We start from the raw sequence: 25,173 nt of genomic DNA, 5'->3' as shown, positions 1-25,173 counted from the left end.
CCCCCCCCCCCCCATCCCTCCCGCAGCTTCCCCGGTGGGCGGCGGGACCCGGCGGACGGGGACGCGGTGGCCACGGCTCTGCGGGAGACGCGGGAGGAGCTGGGGGTGGCGGTGGCAGCCACCAGCGTCTGGGGACAGCTGCGAACGCTGCCCGACCGGGTACCGGGCAACGGCAGGGCTTGGGGGTGCGGGGGGACAAGGGCGTGCGGGGACAAGGACAAAAGGGCAGGCGGCAGGGACACAGGGATGGGATCAAGGTGACAGGGAAGGCGGCAGGGTCATGGGTGACGGGTACAAGGGTTCTGGTGTGATGGGTTTGAGGTGACGGGCACAGGTGACAGGGGTTTTGGTGACAGGAACAAAGAACAAGGGGTGACAGGAACAAGGCTGCAGGAACACAAAGGGGTTCAGTTGACAGGGACAAAGCAGTAGGGACACAGGTGACAGAACAAGGGTTCTGGGTGACAGGGCAACAGGGTCATGGGTGAGGTTCTGGGTGACAGGGCAACAGGGTGATGGGTGATGGGTTCAGGGGGATAGGGACACAGGCGATAGGTATTAGAGGTGATGGGGATTCTGGGTGATGGGGACAGGGCAGTAGGGACAAGGGTGCAACAGGGACACAGCTGATGGCTTACAGGTGACAGGGACAGGTCAGCAGGAACATGGGTGACAAGAGTTCTGGGGATTCAAGGTGACAGGACACAAGGCAGTGGCACTGGTGAGAGGGTGACACACATGACGAGTGCCTGCACTGGGTGCAGGGGGGTCAAGGCACAGGGGTGGCACTTTGGGGCAGGGGTGTCACCCTGTCCCTTGCTGACACACCTTCCAGCAGGGAATGACCGTGGCGCCCGTTGTGGCCAACCTGGGGCCGCTGGAGGCCTTGACGCTGACCCCCAACCCTGACGAGGTGAGCGACTCCTCCCCAGGCCTGCTCCCCTTACTGTGGCAGCCAGTCCCAGTCACTGTGGTTTGTGCCGACAGGTGGAGGAGGTGTTTACCCTGCCCCTGGCTCACCTGCTCCGCGAGGAGAACCAGGGCTACACCCACTTCCGCACGGCCAGCGGCTACGGATATACCTTGCCCGTGTTCCTCAACGGCCCCCACAAAGTGTGGGGGCTCACGGCCATCGTCACTGAGCTGACCCTGGAGCTGCTGGTGCCCGGCCACTACCGCAGGAAAACCCGTGTGCCGCCCCGGAAAGCCCCAGCCTGAGTGGGGAGGGGGCAGGGGGCGGCTGTGGGGTCCCCGTGCCTTGGTTCTCCACCCGTGCACGGGGAAAACGGCTCCGAGCCCAGCGGTGATGTCGCACACTGTGATTCAGTAAAAGCCATGTTTGGAACTGCCCCGGGCTCTGAGTTGTGGAACAGGGCCAGGACAGTTGTCCCCTGGCACAGGCACAGGAGGAGGAATCCTGGTGCCACTGTGGCGGGGACAGGGAGTGTGGGGTCCCCACAGAGGGAACTGTGTCTAATACCCCACAGCCATCGCCTCTGCCACACCCCCAGTCCCACAGAGGAGCTGTGGATCCTCATGGAAATCCAGGATCACCCCCTGAGGTATCTAGGCCCCGGTTGTGTGACTCCATGATCCCTGGGGATCTCCTGCTCCAGGGCAAGCAGGACCCAGAGGCCCTCTGCCCTGTCAGTCTCTTCCCACCATTTTATGTCCACAGCAGAGCCTGGGAGCACAGCAGTGTTTATTGAGGACTCTCTGGAGAGCCCTCTGAGTGCTGCCAGCACCCCAGAAACCCCTCACAAGCAGGAAAAGGGAGGTGTGGTGGTGAATCCTTATGCCGACGCTGCTCGGGCTTTGGCCTCGTTGTAGCGCCGCATCCTCTCCTCGAGCTCGGGGCGGAAGTGGCGGATGAGGCCCTGCATGGAGCAGAGGAGCTGGTTAATGGGGTGGGGGAAGGCTGCTGGCCCCCCCAGGTCCCCCGGGCCCCTCACCTGCACGGGCCAGGCCGCGCCGTCGCCCAGGGCGCAGATGGTGTGTCCCTCGATCTGCTTGCTGATCTCCCAGAGTGCGTCGATCTCGGCGGCCTGCGCATCGCCCCGCACGAACCGCGCCATCACCTTGTTCATCCAGTCCACACCTGCAGGAATTGGGATGGGGGTCCGTGCAGTGCCCCTGTCCCGCAGTCCCTCACCCGAGGCCCCCTGCTCACCTTCCCGGCATGGGGTGCACTGTCCGCAGCTCTCGTGCTTGTAGAACTCGATCAGGCGCGCGATGGCTTTGATGATGTCGGTCTGAGAAGAGAGACAGGGAGGGGAAGGTGAGGGTCCCACCGTGGCTGAGGGATTCGGGGGGGGGCCCATCCCTTACCGATTTGTCCATGACAATGACGGCGGCTGTGCCCAGCCCGCTCTGCACCTGCACCAGGGAATCGAAGTCCATCAGCACTGTCTCACACACGGACTTGGGCAGCAGCGGCGTGGAGGAGCCACCCGGGATGACGGCCAGCAGGTTGTCCCAGCCCCCGCGGACACCCCCTGCAAAGAGGGGGGTCAGGACAGGCGGCTCCAGCCCTGCGCCCCACTCCAGCCTGGCTTGGCCGCGGCACTCACCGGCGTGTTTCTCAATGAGCTCCTTGAGCGGCACCGACATCTCCTCCTCCACCGTGCAGGGCGTGTTGACGTGCCCCGAGATGTTGAAGAGCTTGGTGCCGGAATTCCGCTCCCGGCCGAAGCTGGCGAACCAGGCGCCACCACGCCGGCAGATCGTGGGGGCCACCGACACTGTCTCCACATTAGCCACCGTGGTGGGGCAGCCGAACACACCTGAAAAACATTAGGAAAAAATTCCTCCCTGTGAGGGTGGTGATGCCCTGGCACAATTGGCCCAGAGAAGCTGTAGCTGCCGCATCCCTGGAAGTGTCCAAGGCCAGGTTCAACAGGGCTTGGAGCAACCTGGGATAGTGGTATAGGGCCCATGGAAGTGGGGTGGAACGAGACAGTCTTTTCAGGTCCCTTCCAACCCACACCATTCTATGAAACAGTGGGAGCTCTCAATGGATGTGGTGTTGGCTGTGGTATTGTCCTTGCGGCAGGACAGTGTCCCGGGGACAATTGTTTTGGGGTGGCAGCTGGGAATTCCGGATGGAGCTGTGGGGCCGTACCCACGTCGGCGGGGAAGGGGGGCTTGAGGCGGGGCTTCCCCTGCTTGCCCTCGATGGACTCGATGAGCGCCGTCTCCTCCCCACAGATGTAGGCACCGGCACCACGCACCACGAACACATCGAAGGCGTATCCCGACCCGCAGGCATCGCCGCCCAGCAGCCCGGCCTCGTATGCCTCACGGATGGCCACCTGCAGCAGGGCGGGTGGTGAGCCCGGGAGCGCCCCGAGCCACGCCAGGAGATGTGGGGTGGCTGTGAGGCGCTCCGCCCTCACCTGCAGGTTGGAGGCCTCGTTGTAGAACTCCCCGCGGATGTAGATGTACGCGGCGCGGGCGCCCATAGCCCGCCCCGCCACCAGGCAGCCCTCCAGCAGCTTGTGCGGGTCGTGCCGCATGATCTCCCGGTCCTTGCAGGTGCCCGGCTCGCCCTCGTCCGCGTTCACCACCAGGTACTTGGGTCTGCGGGCAGCTCACGTCAGGGGGGCTCCCCGCAGGGCGGGGCCGCGGGACCGGAGCTGCGGCCGGTCCTGATCTCACCTCCCGTCCGGGGGTTTGTTCATGAAGCTCCACTTGAGCCCGGTGGGGAACCCGGCGCCGCCGCGGCCCCGCAGCCCCGAGGTCTTGATCTCGCCGAGGATCCAGTCCACGCCCTTGAGCAGGATCTCCTTCGTCTTGTACCAGTCGCCGCGGCGCAGCGCGCCCTGCAGCCTGCGGGCACCGGGCACCGTGGCACCGGGCACCGTGGCACCGGCACCCGCCGCGCTACTCCCGCTACTCACCGCCAGTCGTGCCGCCCGTAGAGGTTGGTGAAAATCCGGTCCTCATCCCGCAGCGACCCGAACTGCGTCTTCTTGGGCGCCGTCTGCGGGGACATATGGATTCAGCACCGGGAACACCGGGACCTGTTCCGCATGGTCCCGGCGCTCCCCGCCCTGTCCCCGCTCACCGAGAAGGAGGCGGCGGGCAGACGCCGCAGCGCCAGCAGCTGCCTGCCGGCCATTGCGGGGGGGCACCGGCACCGGGACCGACCACCGTCACCTTCAGGCGCCCCCGCGGTGACGTCAGGGGGAGCGCCGGCGGCGCGGCAGTGACGTCAGCGAGAGAGGTCGGCCCGGGGTCTGGGTTTAGGGGCGGGGCCGCGGGGCGTGGCCGCAGGGCGGGCTCGTGGCCCCAGAGGGGCGTGGCCTCGCTGGCGGCGCGCCGGCACGTGCCCCGCGCCCGGGCCCGGGTCGGGTTTCGGCGCTGAAACCGGAGCCCCCCGTCCGCTCCCCCCGAAGCCCCCCGGGGCGCCTCGCTCCCCCCCCCCAGCGCTCCGGGGGGTCGCTGCGCTCCACCCGATCTCCTGGGCAACGCGGCGAGTCCCGGGGACGACGGTGGCCTCGTCTCTGCGAGGGGCGAGCGCAGGTTCGGGAGGATCTGGTTTCCTCCTGCTTGGTCCCGGTCGTGGGGAGGAGAAGGAGTAGGAGCGGGCGGAATGTTCTTCCTCTTCCGCGGGCCGCAGCGGCGCGGCACCGGCAGCCCCGCGCCCCTCACCTGCCGGGGCGCCCCCCGGCACCACGGCCCCGGCCGGAGGGGTGCCCGCCGCTCCCGCCCGGCCCCTCGGCCCGGGGGTCCCGGCACCGCCGGCACTGCGCGGAGCCGGGGGAGGTTAAACCATAGTGGTGCGTCCCCCATGGAGCATCAGCGGGCTGCCGAGGAGCCGGGGCCCCGGCCGCCCCCCGCTTTTGGGCAGGTAACCGGCGGCGGGGACAGCGCCGGGGCACGGTGGGTGCCGGGGATCCTGCGTGCCCTCGCAGGGTGGCTGTGGGACTGGGGAACAGCTGGGCGGCTCCCCACATCTGGAGCAGGGCGGCCGAGCGGGAAATAATCCGGAGGATTATGCGCGCGGGCGCGGCACCCCCCCCCCCGCGCCTGCCCTGCATATCCCCAGATATTCCATAAAAACCTCAAATCCCCGGTGGCAGCCCCACGGTCTGCGCTAGCCAGCCCCCCTGGGGCCAGGCATGTCCTGCGGCGCGGGGGCAGCCCCCAGCCATGGGCAACTGCACCAAGACCCCTGAGCGACGGCTCCCAAAGGTACGGCCGGGCTGGGATACCCCGTGGGGCAGCAGCAGCAGCAGGAGGAGGAGGAGGAGGAGGAGGAGGGGGTCCCTGCTTGGCCCCCCCTTGCCACTGATGCCCGCTCCACTTGCAGGATGGGAAGCCGCACTCGGGCGCTCCAGGCTCCGGCACAGGGGACCCCGAGGACCTGCTGGACGTGGCACAGACCCCCCCGCTGCAGGGATACTCGGTGCTGCAGGGGCTGGTGGGGCCGGCCTGCATCTTCCTTCGGCAGAGCATCGCCATCACCCAGCGGGTACGCGACTACTGTCCCCTCCCTGCATGCTGCCTGCGCTCCCGGGGGGCTTAGGGCAGGATCCCTGCAGGATCCCTGGGAGTAGGACCCCCTCCTTCGTCTCTTCCCATTTTCTCTTCCCCAGGACCGGGAGCTGCGGCCTGAGGAGATTGAAGGTGAGGTTTTGGGGAGAGGGTCCCTCCCAGGTGGGTGGCGGTGCCGGGTTGCTGGTGGTGACGCTGTGGTGTCCCCAGAGCTGAAGCAGGCGTTCCGGGAGTTTGACAAGGACCATGATGGCTACATCAGCTACAAGGACCTGGGCGAGTGCATGCGGACCATGGGCTACATGCCCACGGAGATGGAGCTCATCGAGCTGTCCCAGCAGATCAGTACGTGGTGGGGCCAGTGGGTCCTGAGCGATCCCTGCCCCATGCCCCACTGACACCCCCCTCCTGCTGCAGCTGGGGGCAAGGTGGATTTTGATGATTTTGTGGAGCTGATGGGCCCCAAGATGCTGGCAGAGACAGCGGATATGATTGGGATCAAGGAGCTGCGTGATGCCTTCCGTGAGGTACGGGGACGGGGGGACGGACGGGTAGGCTGCCAGCGTGCCAATGGTGGCTGGTGGCAACAGGACCTTGTCTGTAGTTTGACACCAATGGGGACGGGCAGATCAGCATGCCGGAGCTGCGGGAGGCCATGCGCAAGCTCCTGGGGCAGCAGCTCAACTACCGGGAGGTGGATGAGATTCTCAAGGATGTGGATCTCAATGGCGATGGCCTGGTGGACTTCGAAGGTAGGAGCAGGGAAGGGGCCAGGAGCGCCCCCAGGGACATCTGGGATGTTCCGCGTGTGTTTTTCCCCGGCAGAGTTTGTGCGGATGATGTCGCGCTGAGGGTGGTGTGTGCCAACGCGGGACCCAAGCCCCCCGTGCCTTACGAAGAGGAGGGGGCCACAGAGGGACCCCCAGCTCCAGGGGCTGGGGCGGTGCTGGCGCAGCAGCGCTCGTGCCTGGGGTGAGGCCGAGTGCCGGAGCTGCTCCGATGCCGAGGTCTGACCATGGCGGGAGGCACTGGGGCAAATGTCGGGACCCTTTTCGGCACAGGCTCGGCCAAGCTTCGACTGCTCTCACCCTCATCTCTGCTCTCTCCCTGCACCATCCCCCTTCCCACCCTGACCTCACCCTAAAAGGCGCACCATTGTGGTCCCCTCTCCTCCATCCCTTCTGCTCATCTCTCCAGCCTCCATTCCCACTCTGTATGCCACGCTGAGCCCCTCAGGCTCCCCACACACCGTGTTTAATGCGGACTGCACAGCATAACCTGCCCTGTCACTGTGGTTTGAGCTCAGACCTACCCCAGACCCGCCTAGGGTGAGGCATCCCTCCCCTTTTGGGGCCAGCACAGACTCTCATGGATGTTCTGACAGCCCCCAGCACAGGGGAGACTCCTAGCACCCCGGCCAGGAGACCCTCGAGGAGAGAAATAAAGCATTACCAGGTGGGAGGGCCTCAGCCAGCTGCAGGCAGGGCTGCTGCAGGAACCCCTCCCTGCCCTGGCTGCAGTTTTGGGGCCAATTTTGCCCTTTTGAAATGATAAAACTCTCTCTACAGACTTTTGTTTTGTGTTTTATGTTGTTTCCAAAGGGTTTATTGGTGATCGTGCCATCCACTGGTCTGCCCCAAAACCCCGGACCCCCACTGTGTATCACGGGAGCCCCGCAGGGAACCGGGACCCCGGGCACCCCCGCACCTGTTCGGGCACAGGGCCGAATGCACAGCCGGCGGGTGGGGCCGGTTCCCGGGACCGGCGGCGGCAGATGCCCCCCGAAGTCCGGGCAGGGGTTCACCCCTGCAGAGAGTCGGGACGCCCTGACCTGCGCCGGCTCGGGGCTGTGGGGTGACACGGGGTCCCGCGGCGGCGGGGGGAGCGCGGCGGTGCCGATGGTGCCGCTCCCGGTGTCCTCCCCCATTCCCGGTGCCCCCCCCCCAGGCGGTGGCGCCGGGCAGTCACGTGACCCGCAGAGGGTCCGGCGCGCGGCGGGGCGTGGTCTGCGCCGCAGTCACGTGGTCGGGGAGGCACCGACGGGGCGGGGCCGACGCCGCGTGTCTCCACGGTGACCGGCCGGCGGGCGCGCGGCGGCGTGATGACGTTGTGCGCGTGACGCGCCTGCGTCATCACCGCGAGCGCCGGCGGAGGGGGGAGAGACCTGGGTCAGGCCGGGGCCGCGCAGCGCCACCGGGAACCGGGGCTGCCGCGCTCCGCTCCGGTTCCCGGCTTCCCGCCGGGCCGAGCGGGGCCGAGCTGAGCTGAAGAGAGGCGGGCACCGGCGATACAACCGGCGGGGCGAGCGCGGGGGCCGCACGCCGACCCCCGCCGCGGGGCTCCAGGGATCCGGGAGCGGCGGGCGGCAGTCGGGGATGTCCTACAAGCCCATCGCTCCCGCCCCCGCTACCCCCGGAGCCGCCAGCGCCAGCCCCGCCCCGCCGGGGCCCGGGGCACCGTCCGCCGGTGAGAGAACCCCCCGGTAACCGCGGGGGACGAGGGGCACCGGGAGCGGAGAGAGACCCGGGGGACGCAGGGGGGGGTGCCCTGGGAAGGGATGGTACCGGATGAGGGAGGTGTCGAGGAAGGGGGAGTGCGGCCGTGACCCTGAGTTTCCCGTAGCCACGAGTGTCCCGTCGCCCTCCGGTTCCGTCCCCGGCGCCGCCGCCCCTTTCCGGCCGCTCTTCAATGACTTCGGGCCGCCGTCCATGGGCTACGTGCAGGTGAGGCGCGGGGCTGGGGCCGGTGGGGCCGGGCGCGGCGGCGGGGGCGGCCCCCAGCCCCTCCGTCCCTCCGTGTTCCCCTGTTCCCGCAGGCCATGAAGCCCCCCGGGGCGCAGGGCTCGCAGAGCACCTACACCGACCTGCTCTCGGTCATCGAGGAGATGGGGAAGGAGATCCGGCCCACCTACGCTGGCAGCAAGAGCGCCATGGAGCGGCTGAAGCGGGGTAGGGGCGGGGGGGGAAACCGGGCGGCCGCCGGGACTGCGCCCCCGAGGCTCCCCAGCCCCGTGGGGAGGGACTGGAGTGTGATTTGAGGTGTCCCTGTGCTTCTCCCCGCAGGGATCATCCACGCCCGGGCGCTGGTCAGGGAGTGCCTGGCCGAGACAGAGCGAAACGCCCGCACGTAACGGCAGCTGCCACCCGGGACCCCCCGGGACTCCCCGGTGGTGGCGGCGGGGGCGGGGGGCCGCCGTGCTGCCCGAGCCCCCCCTCCCCGCGCTCTCCGCTCTTTATAAATGCGTGTTTTTATAAATAAAGGACAATGTTGGGACTTGGCCTCGGTGTGTCCCCGCGGGGATGGGTCCCGACGCTCATGGTGGGACGCGGCGTAGAGGTGGGGGAGTCGGGGAAGGGTTTGGAGCCGAGCTGGGTGGGTGTCCCGGAGCTGAGAGGTGCAGGAGTGAACAAACCACTCTTTGATTACTTAAAAAAGTGGCTTTTTAAACAAAACACCGGGTTTTTCCGGGGGCGGCGGTGCCGGTACACGCGGAGCGTCCGTGAGTGGCGCTCGCTGCCTTCCGCTCTCTGACGTCACGAGCCCCCCCCTCACCTCCCTACGTCACCGTGGGAACGGGCTGTGATGTCACGATCCGAGGGGCCGGTGCGGAGCGGCGCAGGTTCGGTGGGGCCGGGGGGCGGCGGGGACCGGGCGGGCGGAGGGAGTGGAGGGGGCCGCGTTGCCATGGCAACGGAGCGGAGCCGAGTGGGGCCGAGCCGGGCCGAACCCGGGGCCGAGGGGGCCCGAGCGGTACCGGACTGAGCCGAACGTGGGGCCGAACCCGGGGCCGAGCCGGGCCGAGCGGTACCGGACTGAACCGAAGCCGTAGCCGAGCGGTACCGGACTCAGCCGAACCCGGGACCGAGCTGTTCCGAGCCGGGCCGAGCGGTGCCGGGCGGTACCGGACTCAGTCGAGCGTGGGGCCGAGCTGGGTCGAACCCGGGGCCGAGCGCAGCCGAGCGGTACCAGACTGAACCGAACCCGTAACCGAGCGGTATCGGACCCAGCCGAACCCGGTGGCGGAGAGGTTCCGAGACGGGCCGAACCCGGACCTAGCGGTACCGGGCTGAGCTGAGTGTGCCCCGAGCGGTTCCGAAGGGGTGCCGAACCGGCCCGAGTTGTCCCGAAGCCGGTCCGGTCCGGTGTAACAAAAGCCCCCTCAGGCGCTGCCCCCGCTGTGTCCCGCTATCCCCCGCCGCCGCCATGCTGATCAAGGAGTACCACATCCTGCTGCCCATGAGCCTGGAGGAGTACCAGGTGGCCCAGCTCTACATGATCCAGGTGGGGATGCGGGGCTGAGCAGGGGGGGCTGAGCCCAGGGGCTGCATGGGTCTGGGGTTTGTGGGGCTGAGCCTGAGGGGTGTGGGGTCCAAGGGTCAAGACTGAGGAGGTGCACAGGGCTGTGGGGCTGGGCATGGGGAGCTGGAGGGGTGCAGGGATCTGGGGACTGAGCCTGAGGGGGTGCGGGGGGCTGAGAGAGGCTGGAGATTGTAGCCTGGGGGGTGCAGTGGGCTGTGGGAGAGCGTGAAGGGTGCAGGGCTGAGCCTGGGGGTGCACAGGGGACTTTGAGGCTGAGCATGGGATGTTGGAGGGTGTGGTGGGGCTGTGGGGCTGAGTGTGAGGAACTGGGGAGCTGTAGGGCTGAGCATGGAGCCTGGAGTGGCACGGGCTGGCCTGAGGCTGATCCCAAGCAATTGGCAGATTGCAGGGGTGTCAGTGAGGCTTTGGGTGGGTTTGGGGCCACTGAGCCAAGTAGGGGGTCCTGTGAACAGGTGTGGGGCTGGTGGATGGCAGCACATGGGGATGGGAGTGTATGGGGACCCGGGGTGCCCACAGGGATCTCGAGGCTTGGAGGGGCTGTGCTGAGCCATCACCTCTGTGCAGAAGAAGAGCCGGGAGGAGTCGAGTGGTGAGGGCAGCGGTGTGGAGATCCTGGCTAACCGGCCCTACAGTGACGGCCCCGGGGGCAGTGGCCAGTACACCCACAAGATCTACCATGTCGGCTCCCACATCCCCAGCTGGTTCCGGGCGCTGCTCCCCAAAGCTGCACTCCAGGTGGAGGAGGAGTCCTGGAATGCTTATCCCTACACACGTACCAGGTGGGAGCTGGGAGGCAGCAGGGTGGGCTGTGGGGCTGGCTGTACTCCAGGGCTCAGTCCTGTGCCCCTCCAGGTACACATGTCCCTTTGTGGAGAAGTTTTCCATTGAGATCGAGACGTACTACCGCCCGGATGCGGGGCAGCAGACCAACATCTTCAACCTGAGTGTGGCAGAGAAGAGGCAGAGGATTTTGGGTGGGTATGGCTGGCTTGGGGAGCTGGGCAGGACCCGGTGGCTGCTGGGATTCCCACACAGTGCTCCTGGGATGGGTGTGTGGATGTGATGGGGCCTTAGGGGCTCGATTTCACTCTCTTTGCTGGTCCTGATGGTTTGGGGATGCCGGAAGGGAAGAGCTCCCTGGATCCTGAGCTCCTTGCCCCAAGCTCCTTGTGACCCAGGCTCCCTGCTCCAAGCTCCCTGTCTGTTCCCTCTCAGGGGTGCTGAATTAAGTTTCACATTAAAAATATTTTCAGGGATAGTTTTGTCCTCTGCCTCTTCCCTTGCCTCTATTTCTGTTTGCAGCTTCTCCTTCCTAGTGCCAGTCTGCTCCCCTCTCCTTCTGTGTCCCAGATCTGTTCTGGCATGGATTTGCCTTCTCAGTCTCTCCTGGTGTACATGGGACCCCAAATCTGGGTGTTTTGGATCAGCTGGAGCAGGGAGAGCTGGAAAAGCATGTCCCTATTTTCCTACCCCCTTGCCCTGCTTCCCTTCTCCCCAGGGCTTTGCTCCAGATCACTTTCTGGCTTCTTTCTGGGGAGACTGGTGGGCAGAACTGGGAGCTCCAGGTGGGATTCTTCCCTCTCTGGCAGGTTCCCGTTCCCGGTGGTGTGGATGTGGTCAGTTCAGGTGCCAGAGTGTGGAGTGTTATGTGCTGCCTCTTAAAATGGAGGCCTAAAATAGGCACGTGGAGGAAATGATTCATCTGACCTATTTCTCTCCCCGGCCCTTGCGGCACTGGGGATGTCTGGCCGGGATACTGATGGCTCGGACCTGGGGGCAGGAATTCTCCCCCTACTGCCCTGGGAAGCAACCAGGGCCAAGCAGACGGCATCAGGGCATGGCCCTGTGCCTGCTGCCTGGTTTTTCACTCTAGTGCCCATCCTGTGGGCATTCCACAGGGCACTTAGCATCTCCAGTGGCTGCTGCCTTCCACAGGGAGCAGGGTTTTAGTGGGACCAGCCCCAGTGTGGATCCCACTGGGATCTTCTCTGCCGTGGTGTCCTGTAGCACTGACAGATTTAAACCCCTCTCACGTTTCAAAGGACGATGGAAAAACATGGTCTGGGTGATCTGCAGGGATAACTGCTTCCTTGGCAGCCTGCTCCCAGTGGCAAAAGCAAAGGGAGTTGGATTGTGATGGGAATGACTCTGCCAGGAGCTGCTTGGGGACAGCAGGTTCTATCCCAGCTCTTTGCTGCGGTTATCCAAGATGCTTGGCATCATGCTGTGCATTGCATCATTTTTGTGGATTCAGGGCATTTCTAGTTTTCTTTTTCCCCCTTTTTTCAGCCCAAGCTGGAGGAAGAGAGGCTGACAGGTCCTTGGGGACATCAAGGCAAATAACTGCAGGGTTTGGCACAGTTTGGGAATGGGGACAGTGCTGCGGGACGGTACTGGGAGCCAGTGGGGTGCCCTGGGATCCCCCAAACCACGCTGGAGGAACCCAACCTGGAGACAGGGCTGGAAAAGCCAAATTCTAGGAGATTTTGTGCTGGATTGAGCCCACATGGGTGTTGGATCATGTTTTCCTGGGTGTCATTCATGAGCCTCTCTCCGGTCTTGGGAGGTCATCCTCATTTGGAGGGAGCTCACCCTCATTTCGGGAGAGGTCACCTCTGTTTGGGGATAGGGTTCATTGCCCTCCCCCCCCGGCTCTCTGGAGGCTCCTGTGTCACGTGGTGGTTTTGCTGTGCCCTGTTTTTGGGGGACCCTCGGGCTTCTTGGCAGGGGGAGCTGGGAGCTGTGCCGAGCTGCCTCATGTGCTGTCCCTGTCCTCAGCCCCCACATCCCCCAGGTGGCCACGATCACTCTGCAGCTGCCAGATCTGCTGGCTAATGCATGTGTGTGTGTCAGTCCTGGCTCTCCGCATGCTCCCAGCCCCTCCCTCCCTGTGCTGCTCCCTGGGGTGCTGGATTGGGATCCCACGTGGGGACAGGGATGTCTTTGGCTGCATCAAGGGTGTCTGTGATGTTCCAGCCTTGGCATTTTGTATGTTTTATCAGGAAATTCTTCCCTGTGAGGGAACACAGGTTGCCCAGAGAAACTGCAGATGCTCCATCCCTGGAAGTGTCCAAGGCCAGGTTGGATGGGGCTTGGAGCAACCTGGGATAGTGGAAGGTGTCCCTGCCCATGGCAGGGAGTGGAATGAGATGATCCATAAGGTCCCTTCCAACCGAAACCATTCCAGGATTTTGTGATTCCAGAACTCCAAGATTCTGGGATTCTAGGACAGAGAGTGTTTGCTGCCAGCTGCATTGGGTGCATGGCTTGTGGGAGTATTTGACCTGATTTTTGTCCCTTTTTCTTTCTTTTCCTACCTATGCCCCCTTGCCAAGCGCTGGGAGGTGACAAGTGCCATTCTCCCCACAGACACCATTGACATCGTGCGTGATCCCATCTCCCCCGGGGAATACAAGCCTGAGGAGGATCCCAAACTCTACCACTCATCCAAGACGGGCCGGGGGCCGCTGGGGGATGACTGGCTGGAGGCGGCGGTGGCCAGCGGTCCCCTCATGTGTGCCTACAAGCTCTGCAAGGTGGAGTTCCGATACTGGGGGATGCAGTCCAAGATCGAGCAGTTCATCCATGATGTGGGTGAGTTCGGAGCCGTGGGTTGCTGGAGGGTCATTTGGGCAGCCATGGGACCGCACTGGACTCACTTCCCCACTTCTTCCCCCAGGTTTGAGGAAGGTGATGCTGCGCGCCCACCGCCAAGCCTGGTGCTGGCAGGATGAGTGGACAGACTTGACAATGGAGGATATCCGGCAGCTGGAGGAGGAGACAGCACAAATGCTGGCACAGAAGATGGCCAAGTGTGGCGAGGGCGAGGAGCCACCTGCGGCTGGGATCAGCCCTGAGGGGCGTCCGGAGCCAGACGGGCCTGGTGGGCAGGAGGAGGCCGAGCTGCAGGCGGGGACTGATACCCCCTCCGATGATACCTTTGCCAAGCAGTGGTCCACCTCTTCCCGGTCTTCCTACTCTTCCCAGCATGGAGGTGAGAGACCAGGTCTGGTGTGGTTATGCACTGGATGCTGCAGTTCTCCATAGGTGATGTGTCAGGGCACTGTTTTGCCTGGCTTGGGCGTCCTGGGCTGGGGCTCTGGGTGTCCCAGGTCTGGTGCAAGGTTTCTAGAAGGGGCCCTGGGTGACCCAGGGATGCTCCTGGATCTCCTGGAGGGACTCCGGGTGACATAGGGATGGCCCCAGATCTCCCTGGGGGGGCTCTGGGTCCAGGACCAAGGAGGAGCTGTGGGGCAGGAGCGGGGGTCTCTCTTCAGGGGGCTGTGGGTGCTGATCTCCTGTGGGTGGCAGGGGGCGTGTCTCCTCAGAGCCTGTCGGAGTGGCGGATGCAGAACATTGCCCGGGACTCGGAGAACAGCTCTGAAGAGGAATTTTTCGATGCCCACGGTACTGGCACCATCTTGGGACAGGCTGGATGGGGGTGAGGCCGTCTGAGGATGGGCGTGCAGGCACAGGGGTGTCTCCCCACCCATGCTTCCCTCCTGCCTCTGCAGAGGATCTGTCTGACAGCGATGAGGTCTTTGCCAAGGAGATGACCAAGTGGAGCTCCAACGACTTCTTGGACACGCTTGAGCGGCCAGCAGAGCTGGATGAGGCACTGGGTGAGTGCTGGGGTGAGCAGCCCAAATCCTTGGGTGGATGTCCTAGGAGGGGCCTGACTCCCACCTGGAGACCCCAACTGGCTCACCAGGGCTGTGTGCTCGCAGGGGACGGAGCCAGCGCCACCAAGGGGGATGGTGAAGAGTTGGGAACATCCAGCTTCCCTGAGGTGGGTGTCCCCTCCCTCGGGCCATGTCCTACTGCTGTGCTCTACTGCCGTGCCCCCCCGACTTAACTGCTCTCCTTCCTGCAGGGCGGCATGGCAGAGAGCACGGAGCAGATGTGCCGGATCCACGCACTCTTCCTCATCCTCCACAGTGGGAACATCCTCGATCAGGGAGCGGGCGAGCCGGGCTCCAAGCAGGCAGATGTGCAGACACTGGCGGCCACCTTTGATGCTGTCACCCGCGTCCACTTTCCCGAGGCACTGGGACATGTGGCCCTGCGCCTGGTGCCCTGCCCGCCCATCTGTGCTGCAGCCTACGCCCTTGTTTCCAAGTACGGATTCCCGCTGGGAAAGCAGGGGACCGGGGAGCTGGTGTCCTTGGAGAGGGGGCTTTACTTCTGGTGGGACATTAAGGACTTGGGATGGGATGGGATGGGGGTTAACTGCTGGGTGTCCCAGGGCACACAGGTGTTTTGTTGTGGGATGAGGACAGTGGGGCGGGATGGGGCGGGATGGGATGGGATGGGGATAACTCCTTGTGCAGCATCCTGGGGTGAACGAGCATTGTGCAAAGAGATGGGGACATCAGGGCAGGATGGAATGGCATGGAATTGGATGGGATGGGGATAACTCTGGATACAGCATCCTGAGTGAGCAAGTGTCTTGTGGTGGGATGGGATGGGGATTACTCCTGGTGTGGCATCTCAGGGTGAACCAGTACCATGCAATGGAATGAGGACATCAGAACAGTCCCGTTCATCCCTCGCCATGTCCCCCTCAGGCTCAGCCCCTACAGCCACGACAGGGACAGCCTGTCCAGCAGCCAGGACCACATCCCACTGGCAGCGCTCCCGCTGCTGGCCACCTCCTCAGGCATCTACCAGCACGCCGTGGGCACCGTCATTGCCCGCGCCAACCAGGCCTACGCAGCCTTCCTGCACTCCGGAGAGGGCACCGGCTTCTGTGGCCAGGTGAGGTGGAATGTGGGGGGAAGCTTGGCTCTGGGGTCCAGCTGTGACCCTGCATGGAGTGTTTGGGGGTCACCCTCCTCATGGGTCTGTGGTCTCTGCAGGTGGTGCTGCTCGGGGACTGTGTGGGTGGCATTCTGGGATTCGATGCCCTGTGCCAGAGCCGGGTGGGCTCTGGGGGCAGCCGGAGCAGCAGCCGCCGGGGCAGCCTGGTGAGTGCCTACACCCCAACACCCCCTGGGAGGGGTTTGGGGGTGCACTGGGGGCTATATGGGGTCTGGGTGTTTGCTGCCTCTCCCTGCAGAGCACGGAGCCCATCTCCCCGGAGCAGTGTGGCGGCCTGGACCCACTGGCTGATGGGACAGAGGGAGCACCGGTATTGGGCCAGGCCAGCCCTGAGCCCCCAGGGACACAGGGGGACAGCCAGCAGCACAGCTCCATGTGCAGGTGAGCCCAAGGGGGATGGTTTGCTATCTTGTGCTTTATGGAAAGGGTGTAATTCCCATCTGCTTCAGGCTGGGAAGGAGCATTTCATGGAGGCTGCCTGCCCTGGGGTGATCTTGCTGGAGCTCCTCTGGGATAACAGGGCCACGCCAGGCACAGCTTTGCCTTCAGGATGGTGGGAGCGCGATGTTGCCATCCCTCCCCATGCCCACTGTCTCTGCTGTCCCAGCCTGCAGGCCAGCGAGGCCCCGCTGGAGGCAGAGGCTCCCCGGAGCAGCGCCATGGCGCTGGATGGGGCGGAGGGTGCCAGCACCCGCCTCGAATTTAAGGTATCCGGCTTCTTCCTCTTTGGTTCCCCACTGGGGCTGGTGCTCGCGCTGCGCAAGACCGTCATGCCTGCTCTGGATGGTGAGGATCCCTGCCTGCTGCGGTGCCAGCCCCTGACCTTCCCTGCAGGGCTCAAGTCCCTGAGTTGTATTCACCCCACAAGCCTGAGCTCCCCAGGACCACCCCAGAGAGCCTTGATTGGGTTTGAGCCCCTCGCATGCCCAGCCCTTCCTGTGTGGGTGTTGGTGGGTGCCTGAGTGTCCCTGCTCTGTGCCAGCCTCAGCCTGTCCCCAGTGCCCCAAATTTCCCTCTCCAGCCCTTCCCCTTGCTGTGTCCTGCTTTACCCCTCCTGGGTGTTTTGCTCCTGGTGCCCCCCCAACCCTCGTGTGTGCCCCTGACCCCACTCTGTGCTGCAGTGGCCCAGCTGCGTCCTGCCTGTGAGCAGATCTACAACCTCTTCCACGCCGCCGATCCCTGTGCCTCCCGCCTGGAGCCCCTCCTGGCCAAGGCCTTCCACGCTGTGCCCCCCCCTCAGCGTGCCCCGATACCAGAAGTACCCCTTGGGTGATGGCACCTCGTCCCTGTTGGGTGAGCAGGTCCCCTCCAGGCTGGTGCCAGGCACCCTGGGGCCACGTCAGGGTACCCAGAGCACTCACAGCCTGGCTGGGTGGGGGGGAGAGGGATGTGCAAGCCCTTTCTACTGCTTTGGGGCTCTATTGGAGGGCATCCTGGGGTGGTGGGTGTCCCTGGGGACTCTGGGTGTGCTCACCCAGCTCTTTCTGCAGCGGAGGCCCTGCAGACACACTCTGCCCTGTTCCTGCCCAAAGTGGATGTGGCTGCCCCCCCCTACCCCCACTGGCAGCTTTGGGGGCTTCTGGAAGGGCAATGAACCAGCAGAGCCCCCCACTCCTGCCAGCACCAGCGAGGTTGTCAAGAGTAAGTGTCATCCCTACCCACCCCTTTGCATCGCATGCGGGCACCTTGGGCTGCACGACATGGGATGAGGTCCAGAAAAGGCTTCATTCCAGCTCTCCCCACAGTCCTGGAGCATTGGTGGGGCCCAAAGCGCATCGACTATTCTCTGTACTGCCCTGATGCCCTGACTGCCTTCCCCACCATCACCCTGCCCCACCTCTTCCATGCCAGCTACTGGGAATCCTCTGACGTGGTGGCCTTCATCCTGCGCCAGGTATGGGCATGGTGGGGTAGGCGGCAAGCTGGGGCTGGCAGAGGCTGAACCAGTGCCATGCTGTTGGCAGGTGATGGAGAAAGAGGGGCCGCAGCCAGCGGAGAGCGAGGAGAGCTCCATCTACAGCCCCGCCATCCCTCGGGAGAAGTGGCAGCGCAAGCGCACCCAAGTGAAGATCCGGGTATGTGGCCAGTGGGAGCCCACCTGGGGCATCCTGGGGTGTGCGGGTTCTGGGACAATCCCGCAGCGCAGTGATGTCCCTGTGGCGCCTCAGGAGCTCCCCCAGGAGCTGCTGAGCACCCCATGTGCCTGCAGAATGTGACAGCCAACCACCGGGCCTGTGATGTGATCGTGTGTGAGGGCAAAGCGCAGGTCCTCAGTGGGCGCTTCATGTATGGACCCCTGGACGTGGTGACACTGACTGGGGAGAAGGTACAGCTGGGCTCAGGAGGCCACCAGGACCCCTCAAACAGGGTGGGAGTGTCCAGGACCAGGCATGGGGCTGGTGTCCCACAGTAGGGGAAGGATGTGGTTAACAGGACCCTGTGTGGGATGGCGAGAGAAGGTTGTAAGGACTTGCAGGTGGGGACACAGCAGGATGTGGTAGTCCAGCCCATGCTCGGCCCGCTTCCTTCTCTCAGGTGGACATCTACATCATGACACAGCCGCTGTCAGGGAAGTGGCTGTACTACGGCACCGAGGTGACGAGTGGCAGCGGGCGCCTGACCTTCACCATCCCTCCAGACAAAGCTCTGGCCATCGGGATCTACCCTGTTCGCATGGTGGTCAGGTGAGGTATCACCTCAGTTCCTCCTCCAGCCCTTTTGGCAGAGCTACACTGCTGCCCTGGCAGCAGAGCCGGTGCCGAGCCACCACCTCTGCCTTTGCAGGGGGGACCACAGCTACGCCGAGGCATACCTGACTGTTGTGGCCCGTGGCACTGAGTCCGTTGTGTTCAGCATCGATGGTTCCTTCACCGCCAGTGTCTCCATCATGGGCAGTGACCCCAAAGTGCGGGCGGGGGCTGTAGACGTTGTAAGGTGGGTGCCCTTCAATAAGGGAGTCAGTCTCCCCGTCTTTCATGGTGTGGTGACAACTCAGTTGGGGCGTGTCAGAGCAGGGACAAAGTGGAAGGTATTCCACCACTCCCTTGCCTCCAGCACATCATCTCTGTGCTGGTGCCCTATTGTGGAAAATAATCCTCTCCAAGTTTGGATGTGGTCCCCACAGTTTTGCTGTGCCTTCCCCTTGATAAAATCCCTGGGAGCAGGGAGGTTTTGGAGGCAGCACCCACACATGCTGTGTTGGGAGATTCCAGCTTCCCACAGCAAGACTGCCTCCACATAGGCTCCTGGCAGCCACCCATGTCCCCTCCCAGGCACTGGCAGGACTCAGGGTACATGATCATCTACGTGACGGGGCGCCCCGACATGCAGAAGCATCGCGTGGTGGCCTGGCTCTCCCAGCACAACTTCCCCCACGGTGCTGTCTCCTTCTGCGACGGGCTCACCCATGACCCACTGCGCCAGAAAGCCGCCTTCCTGCAGAGCCTGCGCACCGAGGTGGGGATGGGGACGCTGCCGGGAGGACACAGGGCTGGTGATGGGGTGGCATGGGCTGTGCCGAAGCCTGTGCACCTCTGCATCCCGGTTCAGATGCTGGGAGCTGGACTGCACTGCCAGGGCAGAGCTGGAAGCTTCTCAGGGCAGCTCCCAGCCATCCCTCTTAACATGAGAGTGTCCCAGCCCCTGGGGGTGGCTGCCCCTGTGGGAAGGGATGTTCCCTGCCCTAATGCTCTTGTCCCTGGGCAGGCAGAGATCTCCATAGTTGCTGGCTATGGCTCCACCAAGGATGTCTCCGTCTACAGCTCGCTGGGACTCGCGCCAGCACACATCTACATTGTGGGACGGGCCGTCAAGAAGTTCCACAACCAGTGCCAGGTATGGTGGTGGCAGGGCTGGGGAGAGCCTGGGGATGCAGGGGACGATGGCTGACCCCACCAGCTGGTCGCGGCCACCAGCTCAGGCTGTCTGTGTGTCCTGCAGTTCCTCTCCGAGGGCTATGTTGCCCACCTGGCCCAGCTGGAAGCCGCAGCCCTGGCCCACTCCCCCAAGGGCCCCCCACGACCTGTGCTGGGCAAAGGCACCTATGGCTGCCCAGCGCCTGTCGACTTCCTGCGGAAGCAGAGCCAGCTCCTGCGCTCCCGGGGCTCCAGCCAGGCAGAGCGGGATGGGGGGTCCCCCTCAGTACCCTCAGGCTTGTCCCGGGCCAAGCCCCGCAGTGTCAGCCTCAAGCTGGAGGGTGAGGAGTGAGGGTGGCATGGCCATGTCCCCCCTCCACTGCATCCCTGATTTCCCAGCAAGGAGCACCTGGGGATGGAGCCGGTGCTGGGCCACAAGCCCATAGGAAGGAGATGAGGGCGCTGGGTCCCCTGAGACTGGGGGTTGCTGGGAGATGGCTCTGAGCCCCCCTGAGGGCCAGAGTGATCCCCTCAGGACTGAGCCACCCTGGGTCCTCCCTGCTGCCCCCAGCCCTGTCCCCTCTGGTCCTTTGGGGCTGTTGGGCAGTGACCAGTGGGGTCTGTGCTCCAGGGTCATTGTCCATGTGCAGAACTGGGGGGCTGTGGCTGTGCCCCAGGGCAAATGGCACCTCCCCACCTATTTATTTCTGTCCAGTGTCACAGGGCAGGGCTGGGTTGGGTTTCCAGAGTGGTTCCTCTGTTCCCCCCCTTTTGTTTCCGTGTTGAATAAAGAGATGTTACGACAAGGTGCCAGCACCCACGAGTCTGTTCTGTGCCTGTGGCACCAGGGTTCCCACCCACTGGGAAAGCCCTGGGGAGCCTCTAGGGACACCATGTCCCACAGGGACATGGCCGTGGGGCACATCAGTTGGGTCACAAGTGATTCAGGACAAGGAAAAGAGCCTGGGGTATGTGGGCTGTGCCATTGCTGATACCCTCCCCCTCTCCGACTTGGTTTCCCCTCATTTACTTCCAGCAGCAAATTTTTGTAGTGACCAGGGGCTGTGACTGGTTTTACTTGAGTTTATCTTGGCACAGCATGACCAGAGGTTTATAGAGATAGCAGGAAGCAGCTGTTATTCTATATAAAATATTCCCGACACTAACATGACAAAAGGAGACACTGGTTTGGGATGATAGCAGCAGCCTGGAGAAGTGACAATGGTGTGGCACGGAGGAGAACAGGCATGAAGCGGTTGAAGCCCAGGCTGAGGCTTGGCGCCGCCCCTCCATTGCCACCATAAAGTATAAAAACATCAAATAAGTGATACAAGTTGTCAGGGAGCAGCAGGCTCGAGTCACCCACGCACCCCTGGCGTGATGATGAGCAGCGTCTAGAGCCCAGCAAAGAGCTTCACCCATGTGCTGCAATGCTTTATGCTGCCACTTAAGTGCCTGGACATGTCCCCAGGCCGTGGCGAGCTCCGGGGCCATTTCCACTGACTTCAAATAAGTAAAATCTGTATTAAACATTAATAAACATCCATGACCATTCCACATGTGGAATATCTAAAAGAACCTGTCCTGAGAGCGCTGGGCTCTCCCTTGTGGCTGCGCACTCTATTGGGAGAAGATGCCCTTGAAGCGGATCTTGTCTTCGGCATCCTTCTCCCGCAGCCGTGCTTCCAGGCTCCGCAGCTCCTTGGAGACCACGGGGCGCAGTGAGGGGTCAAGGGCCAGGACTTTGGCGAAGTCAGCCTGTGCCTCGGCCACGTTCCACACAGCCGCATGGGCCTTGCCCCGCTTGAAGTAGGCCTTGACATTGTCTGTGGGGAAAGAGCTGGGGTCAATGGAGTGTGGGGGTCTCCTGGTGCCCACCACAGCCACCTGCGATGGCCTGTGGCTCCTTACCCTCATACTTGTTGAGGATGGAGGAGCAGTGGTCCAGCACCTCATAGTACTCCTCACACTGCAGCTTGCACTGGCAGTAGTTTAAGAGCAGGGGTGTGATCTTCTGGTCAAGCTCGATCCAGTCTGGAGAGCCCGGCTGCTCCTGTGGCACACAGAGCAGGGAGAGTGAGGGGGAGCTCTCAAGCCCCGCATTCCAGGGGATGCCTGTGTGCATCTGGAAAGACCCACCTTCATCTGCAGGTTCTTGAGACAGGCGATGGCATCATAGTATTTGGCAGCTGCCTCAGGCACCTTGCCCTGCCGGTACAGCTCGTTGCCTTCCTTGTGGATCTGGGGCACAGCCTGGAGCTTCTCCTCATCTGTCATGGCCCATGGGTCCTGCTGGTAGGAGCCGGGTGGCTCCACCTGACAGCACCCCATCATGGAATCAGAGAACAGGATCATGGAATTGTTTAGGGTGGAGACGACCTCTAGGATCATCGAGTCCTGCACAGCCACGGCCACTACTAAACCATGTCCCACATGCCACATCTATGTGTTTTTTTGGACACATCCCCGAGCTCCCCATGCCGGCACCTCACCTTCAGCACCTCGATATCAAAGATGAGGGGCTGGGGGTTCTTCTGGAGTTCGTCGAGGTCGGGGTACCCCAGGGAGTAGTGCTCGTGCATCTGGGCGATGCTGCAGCAGTGCCGCTGCCCCTCCAGCGGATCCTTCCCTGCTGCGATGTTCCGCAGGCTCTTGGACACCAGCGGGTAAAGCACCACGTGCTGCGGGAGGAAAGGGAGCCGGGATTTGGGGGAGGGAAGGGGGCAGAATATCAGGATGCTCCACCCCCGCACCCCGCGGCTGGAGCGTACCGGGGCGCCGCAAACCGCGCCCACAACACAAAGTCACCGCCCACCCGCACGGGCCTCGCCCCCAAACACAGCCCACGCCCCCGCCAGGTCCCCGTCCCGCCCACCTTGGCGTCGCAGCGGAAGCGCGCACGCTCGCCGGGCCGCATGGTTCGCAGCACCGCTTCCCACACCGGCAGCTTGAACTTTTTCCCGACGATGAGCTCCATGGGCTTCCCCCGCGCCCTGCTATCGTCCACCGGCGTCTCCTCATCGCCGCACCGCAGTGTCCGGTAGTGGAAGGTGGCCTGAACGGGCAGGAGGAGCCCGCGGCGTCACCATGGCGACGCAGACGGGGGGGGGGGGAGGCGCGCATGCGCGCCTTCCCCGCCGCGTTCCGCTTCCCACATCCCCCCACCCCGCCCGTCCCCGCGCGGACCTGACCTTGGTGCCATCGCAGAAGTCCGGCAGCGGCCCGGTGCCCTCCCGCAGCACCTCCTTGTCCACGCCGTCCGCCCGCAGCTGCTCGACCTGCTGCGCCATCGCGCCCGCTCCGCCCGCGCCGCCAGCCCTGGCTCGGCCGCCTCCGCCGTCGCTCGGGTCTTTCCGGATAGTCGTGGCTGCGCAGGGCGCCCCCTGCCGGCGCGGAGGTGGCGCTGTGAGGCGGAGGCTCCGGGAAGGGGGCGTGGGCAAGAGCAAGGGGCGCGGCCAGCGGTTCCCACGTGGTTCTCCTATTTCCCCGTCTCCCCCCACCCTCCTCGGGTGCCATTCCAGGAGGCACAGGAGGCATTCCGGAATGAAAAGTTCCTGTGACACGCTGCCAACCGCCATGGAAAGGCCGCGGTCCAGGATGGGAGGTTGATAGTGTTCCGGGACCCACAGTGAGGGTCCCCGCCCGCCGCAGGGACAGCGTAGCCTGTTAGTCCCCTCCCGCCAGCCCGGCCGGGTCTCCGTGCGGGCAGGAAGGATAGGCAGCCACGGCAGGGCCTTGCAAAACCGCTGGGGGGGGACACCTCAGGGCTAACCAGGGTTCAGCCCAGCCCACAAGCCATCCCGGGGTGACAGTAGGACACTGGAAAGTTTGCAGGTCCCTGGTCCCTCAGAGAGGCTGGTGGCTCCTGGAGGTGACTCCGCTGCTGCAGGAGTAACCCCGTAGGGAACACGCTGTTCTGCCGCTACCGTCATTGCTCTGCAATGCTGGAAAGGTGGCTCAGCCGCGTCCTCACCCTCATACGCATCAGAGACCTTGAGGCACCTCCTGCTCCCCCCCTCCTGCACCGCTTATATTTCGCTGTTGCTTGGTCCCCGCTTACCCAGCTGGGTCCCCCAGGAATCAAGTGGGCTCTGTGCCCCCCCCCACTGTGGCTTCACCGCGGCGCGGGGGCAGCGCGGAGCCGCGGCGTTCTCGGTGGCAGCGCAGGTGTCAGGAGCCGCGTGCGGTCGATGCCGACGCCGGGAGGCGCCGGGGGGGTGACCGCCTCCTTCCTGCGCTGGCGGCGAGGCGAGCGCGGGGCCGCAGCTGCGGCAGCAGCGCCATGTGCCAGCGCCGCCGCGAGGGACCGGGGAGCCGGCAGCTGCCACCCCCGCGGGGGCTGCGGGCACGGCGGGCGGGGAGCACGCCAAGGATGGGGGCTTTGGGCTTTGCAGGTGCCGGGGCTGAGGGTGGTCGCAGCGCGGCTTTTGGTGGGATTTGGGGTGCAGCGTGTCGCCATCAGTCAGGATGGCTGTGGGCAGGCTCCAGCAGCGGAGTTGGAGGCACGGGGGGGGTAGAGGAAGGGCCCCCGCAGGCCAGGTGCTGTGGGGGGGCTGTCTCCCCCCGGGGACATCCGGGTGGCAGCCCACTGTGGCGGGCTGTGTGACGCCAGAAGCGGAGGCGAGCCTCATATTTGGGCACGGAGCAGGTTATTGGAGGCCGCGGCCCCGCAGCCGGGAGATGAGGCCCTGATAAAGGGTGCCCTGGTGCTGCTGCTGCCTCCGTTGGCTCGGGCGCTGCCGAGACATCCCCTGGCTGCGCGGGGCTCGGCGCCGGGGCCATGGGGCCGATGGCGGCGCTGGGGCTGCGGGTGTGCGCGCAGCTGTGTGCGGGTGAGCGCCGGGCGGCGGGAGCGGGGCCCGCGGCGGTGGCGGGCCCGGCTCAGCAGCCTCCGTGCCGCAGGCTCCGGGGAGCTGCGTCTGGTGGGCGGCGGCGGGCGCTGTGCCGGGCGCGTGGAGGTGAAGCACGGCGGGGAGTGGGGCTCCGTCTGCGTCTTCGACTTCCACAGGGAAGCCCGTTGGGCCATCGTGGTGTGCCGGCAGCTGGGCTGTGGCCGGGTGGCCAAGGCGTCCCCGTACGCCCCGTTCGGGCAGGGCACCGGGCGCATCTGGCTCCAGCCCTTCTGCCGCGGCACCGAGAAGGCGCTGGAGGAGTGTCCGCACTTCGGGTGGGGACAGCACTTCTGCGGCCACGAGTCGGATGCGGGGGTGACCTGCAGAGGTGAGGGGACGCGCTGGCGGTGCCGGGGCTGTCACGTTGTGCTTGAGCATCCCCGGCAGGGCTGAGCCGTGCCGGTGTCCCGGTGCAGATGCCGTGGAGCTGAGGCTGGCGGGCGGCGGCAGTCCCTGCGCCGGGAGGGTGGAAGTGAAGCTTCGGGGACGCTGGGGCTCGGTGGGAGATGACTTCTGGGACATGGAGGACGCCGAGGTTGTGTGCCAGCATCTGGGCTGTGGCTCGGCTGCCGGTGCCTACTCTGCCCTGGAGCGCTTTGGTGCAGGGGATGGGCCCGTCAGTCTGGCCCGGGTGGAATGCAAAGGAAATGAGTCCACTCTCTGGGACTGCGAGATCCGTGGCTGGGGGCCCTATGGCGGCCTCCATAACTTCGACACTGCTGTTACTTGCCAAGGTAGGAACCGGACTGGAGAGGATGTGGCACTTCATGCACGTCCCCGGACACTGA

The 25,173-nt window shown here is 64.5% G+C and overlaps 7 protein-coding genes across 10 annotated transcripts; 5 read left to right on the top strand and 2 right to left on the bottom strand.

Moving 5' to 3' along the window:
- Nucleotides 1-6: 6 nt before the first annotated feature.
- LOC121673506 (nucleoside diphosphate-linked moiety X motif 8-like) lies at nucleotides 7-1,349 on the top strand (the record flags this gene model as incomplete). The annotated part of the gene is made up of 3 exons (XM_042046855.1): nucleotides 7-159; nucleotides 836-913; nucleotides 988-1,349. Coding segments are annotated over 3 exons (462 nt in total), but the record flags the coding sequence as incomplete, so codon positions are not given.
- A 335-nt stretch (nucleotides 1,350-1,684) lies between these two features.
- On the bottom strand, nucleotides 1,685-4,176 carry LOC121673502 (NADH dehydrogenase [ubiquinone] flavoprotein 1, mitochondrial). Its single transcript, XM_042046846.1, has 10 exons — nucleotides 4,067-4,176; nucleotides 3,900-3,982; nucleotides 3,658-3,828; nucleotides 3,396-3,579; nucleotides 3,122-3,311; nucleotides 2,571-2,783; nucleotides 2,329-2,495; nucleotides 2,171-2,252; nucleotides 1,953-2,098; nucleotides 1,685-1,877 (listed from the first exon to the last, which is right to left on the bottom strand). Exons 1-10 carry the CDS (start codon nucleotides 4,118-4,120, stop codon nucleotides 1,794-1,796), a joined length of 1,374 nt encoding a protein of 457 aa, XP_041902780.1. The 5' UTR covers nucleotides 4,121-4,176; the 3' UTR covers nucleotides 1,685-1,793.
- Nucleotides 4,177-4,435: 259 nt separating this feature from the next.
- Nucleotides 4,436-7,068, top strand: LOC121673503 (calcium-binding protein 2-like). 4 transcript variants are annotated; one of them, XM_042046848.1, is made up of 7 exons: nucleotides 4,436-4,852; nucleotides 5,315-5,476; nucleotides 5,601-5,631; nucleotides 5,710-5,844; nucleotides 5,917-6,026; nucleotides 6,104-6,251; nucleotides 6,325-6,438. In XM_042046848.1, the coding sequence occupies exons 1-7, from the start codon at nucleotides 4,595-4,597 to the stop codon at nucleotides 6,348-6,350; spliced, it is 870 nt and encodes a 289-aa protein (XP_041902782.1). In that variant the 5' UTR covers nucleotides 4,436-4,594; the 3' UTR covers nucleotides 6,351-6,438. The 4 variants fall into 4 exon arrangements, with proteins under 4 accessions (XP_041902782.1, XP_041902781.1, XP_041902783.1 ...); XM_042046851.1 differs by lacking the exon at nucleotides 4,436-4,852 and adding an exon at nucleotides 4,888-5,196; XM_042046847.1 differs by having other exon boundaries at nucleotides 6,104-7,068.
- Nucleotides 7,069-7,615: 547 nt separating this feature from the next.
- Nucleotides 7,616-8,772, top strand: LOC121673505 (cyclin-dependent kinase 2-associated protein 2). Its single transcript, XM_042046853.1, has 4 exons — nucleotides 7,616-7,965; nucleotides 8,122-8,222; nucleotides 8,315-8,447; nucleotides 8,562-8,772. Exons 1-4 carry the CDS (start codon nucleotides 7,875-7,877, stop codon nucleotides 8,627-8,629), a joined length of 393 nt encoding a protein of 130 aa, XP_041902787.1. The 5' UTR covers nucleotides 7,616-7,874; the 3' UTR covers nucleotides 8,630-8,772.
- Nucleotides 8,773-9,020: 248 nt separating this feature from the next.
- Nucleotides 9,021-20,301, top strand: LOC121673501 (membrane-associated phosphatidylinositol transfer protein 1-like). Its single transcript, XM_042046845.1, is given in 26 exon segments — nucleotides 9,021-9,118; nucleotides 9,663-9,780; nucleotides 10,384-10,598; nucleotides 10,672-10,793; nucleotides 13,189-13,413; nucleotides 13,499-13,813; nucleotides 14,131-14,226; nucleotides 14,334-14,441; nucleotides 14,547-14,608; nucleotides 14,693-14,937; nucleotides 15,387-15,576; nucleotides 15,678-15,785; nucleotides 15,878-16,020; nucleotides 16,247-16,425; nucleotides 16,761-16,867; nucleotides 16,869-16,932; nucleotides 17,130-17,185; nucleotides 17,187-17,280; nucleotides 17,385-17,533; nucleotides 17,604-17,714; nucleotides 17,849-17,965; nucleotides 18,175-18,323; nucleotides 18,424-18,573; nucleotides 18,912-19,095; nucleotides 19,345-19,473; nucleotides 19,579-20,301. Coding segments are annotated over 25 exon segments (3,663 nt in total). The 5' UTR covers nucleotides 9,021-9,118; nucleotides 9,663-9,702; the 3' UTR covers nucleotides 19,846-20,301.
- Nucleotides 20,302-20,562: 261 nt separating this feature from the next.
- LOC121673504 (AH receptor-interacting protein-like) lies at nucleotides 20,563-22,935 on the bottom strand. The gene is made up of 6 exons (XM_042046852.1): nucleotides 22,685-22,935; nucleotides 22,369-22,548; nucleotides 21,986-22,174; nucleotides 21,633-21,809; nucleotides 21,405-21,546; nucleotides 20,563-21,319 (listed from the first exon to the last, which is right to left on the bottom strand). The coding sequence occupies exons 1-6, from the start codon at nucleotides 22,781-22,783 to the stop codon at nucleotides 21,114-21,116; spliced, it is 993 nt and encodes a 330-aa protein (XP_041902786.1). The 5' UTR covers nucleotides 22,784-22,935; the 3' UTR covers nucleotides 20,563-21,113.
- An 801-nt stretch (nucleotides 22,936-23,736) lies between these two features.
- On the top strand, nucleotides 23,737-25,170 carry LOC121673507 (scavenger receptor cysteine-rich type 1 protein M130-like; the record flags this gene model as incomplete). The annotated part of the gene is made up of 3 exons (XM_042046856.1): nucleotides 23,737-24,325; nucleotides 24,396-24,713; nucleotides 24,802-25,170. Coding segments are annotated over exons 1-3 (739 nt in total), but the record flags the coding sequence as incomplete, so codon positions are not given.
- Between the last annotated feature and the right edge of the window lie 3 nt (nucleotides 25,171-25,173).

The sequence above is a fragment of the Corvus kubaryi genome, unplaced genomic scaffold (genome assembly GCF_017639235.1).
Source record: "Corvus kubaryi isolate FWS band 111438036 unplaced genomic scaffold, C.kubaryi_AGA036_p1.0 65472, whole genome shotgun sequence".
Classification (NCBI taxonomy): Eukaryota; Metazoa; Chordata; class Aves; order Passeriformes; family Corvidae; genus Corvus; species Corvus kubaryi.
The sequence above is the reverse complement of the archived record's forward strand: the minus strand, read 5'-3'. Positions and strand labels throughout refer to the sequence as shown.

What these genes read in the sequence shown, in the direction of transcription:
- LOC121673502 (XM_042046846.1), bottom strand. Translation starts at nt 4,120, where the DNA reads ATGGCCGGCAGGCAGCTGCTGGCGCTGCGGCGTCTGCCCGCCGCCTCC. An exon ending in TACGGGCGGCACGACTGGCG is followed by an intron (nt 3,829 to 3,899) that starts GTGAGTAGCGGG and finishes CGGTGCCCGCAG; the next exon opens with GCTGCAGGGCGCGCTGCGCC. An exon ending in AACAAACCCCCGGACGGGAG is followed by an intron (nt 3,580 to 3,657) that starts GTGAGATCAGGA and finishes AGCTGCCCGCAG; the next exon opens with ACCCAAGTACCTGGTGGTGA.
- LOC121673503 (XM_042046847.1), top strand. Translation starts at nt 4,595, where the DNA reads ATGTTCTTCCTCTTCCGCGGGCCGCAGCGGCGCGGCACCGGCAGCCCC. An exon ending in CGCCCCCCGCTTTTGGGCAG is followed by an intron (nt 4,853 to 5,314) that starts GTAACCGGCGGC and finishes CTCCACTTGCAG; the next exon opens with GATGGGAAGCCGCACTCGGG. An exon ending in GCGGCCTGAGGAGATTGAAG is followed by an intron (nt 5,632 to 5,709) that starts GTGAGGTTTTGG and finishes TGGTGTCCCCAG; the next exon opens with AGCTGAAGCAGGCGTTCCGG.
- LOC121673505 (XM_042046853.1), top strand. Translation starts at nt 7,875, where the DNA reads ATGTCCTACAAGCCCATCGCTCCCGCCCCCGCTACCCCCGGAGCCGCC. An exon ending in GCCCGGGGCACCGTCCGCCG is followed by an intron (nt 7,966 to 8,121) that starts GTGAGAGAACCC and finishes AGTTTCCCGTAG; the next exon opens with CCACGAGTGTCCCGTCGCCC. An exon ending in CGTCCATGGGCTACGTGCAG is followed by an intron (nt 8,223 to 8,314) that starts GTGAGGCGCGGG and finishes CTGTTCCCGCAG; the next exon opens with GCCATGAAGCCCCCCGGGGC.
- LOC121673504 (XM_042046852.1), bottom strand. Translation starts at nt 22,783, where the DNA reads ATGGCGCAGCAGGTCGAGCAGCTGCGGGCGGACGGCGTGGACAAGGAG. An exon ending in ACTTCTGCGATGGCACCAAG is followed by an intron (nt 22,549 to 22,684) that starts GTCAGGTCCGCG and finishes CTGCCCGTTCAG; the next exon opens with GCCACCTTCCACTACCGGAC. An exon ending in GCTTCCGCTGCGACGCCAAG is followed by an intron (nt 22,175 to 22,368) that starts GTGGGCGGGACG and finishes TTCCTCCCGCAG; the next exon opens with CACGTGGTGCTTTACCCGCT.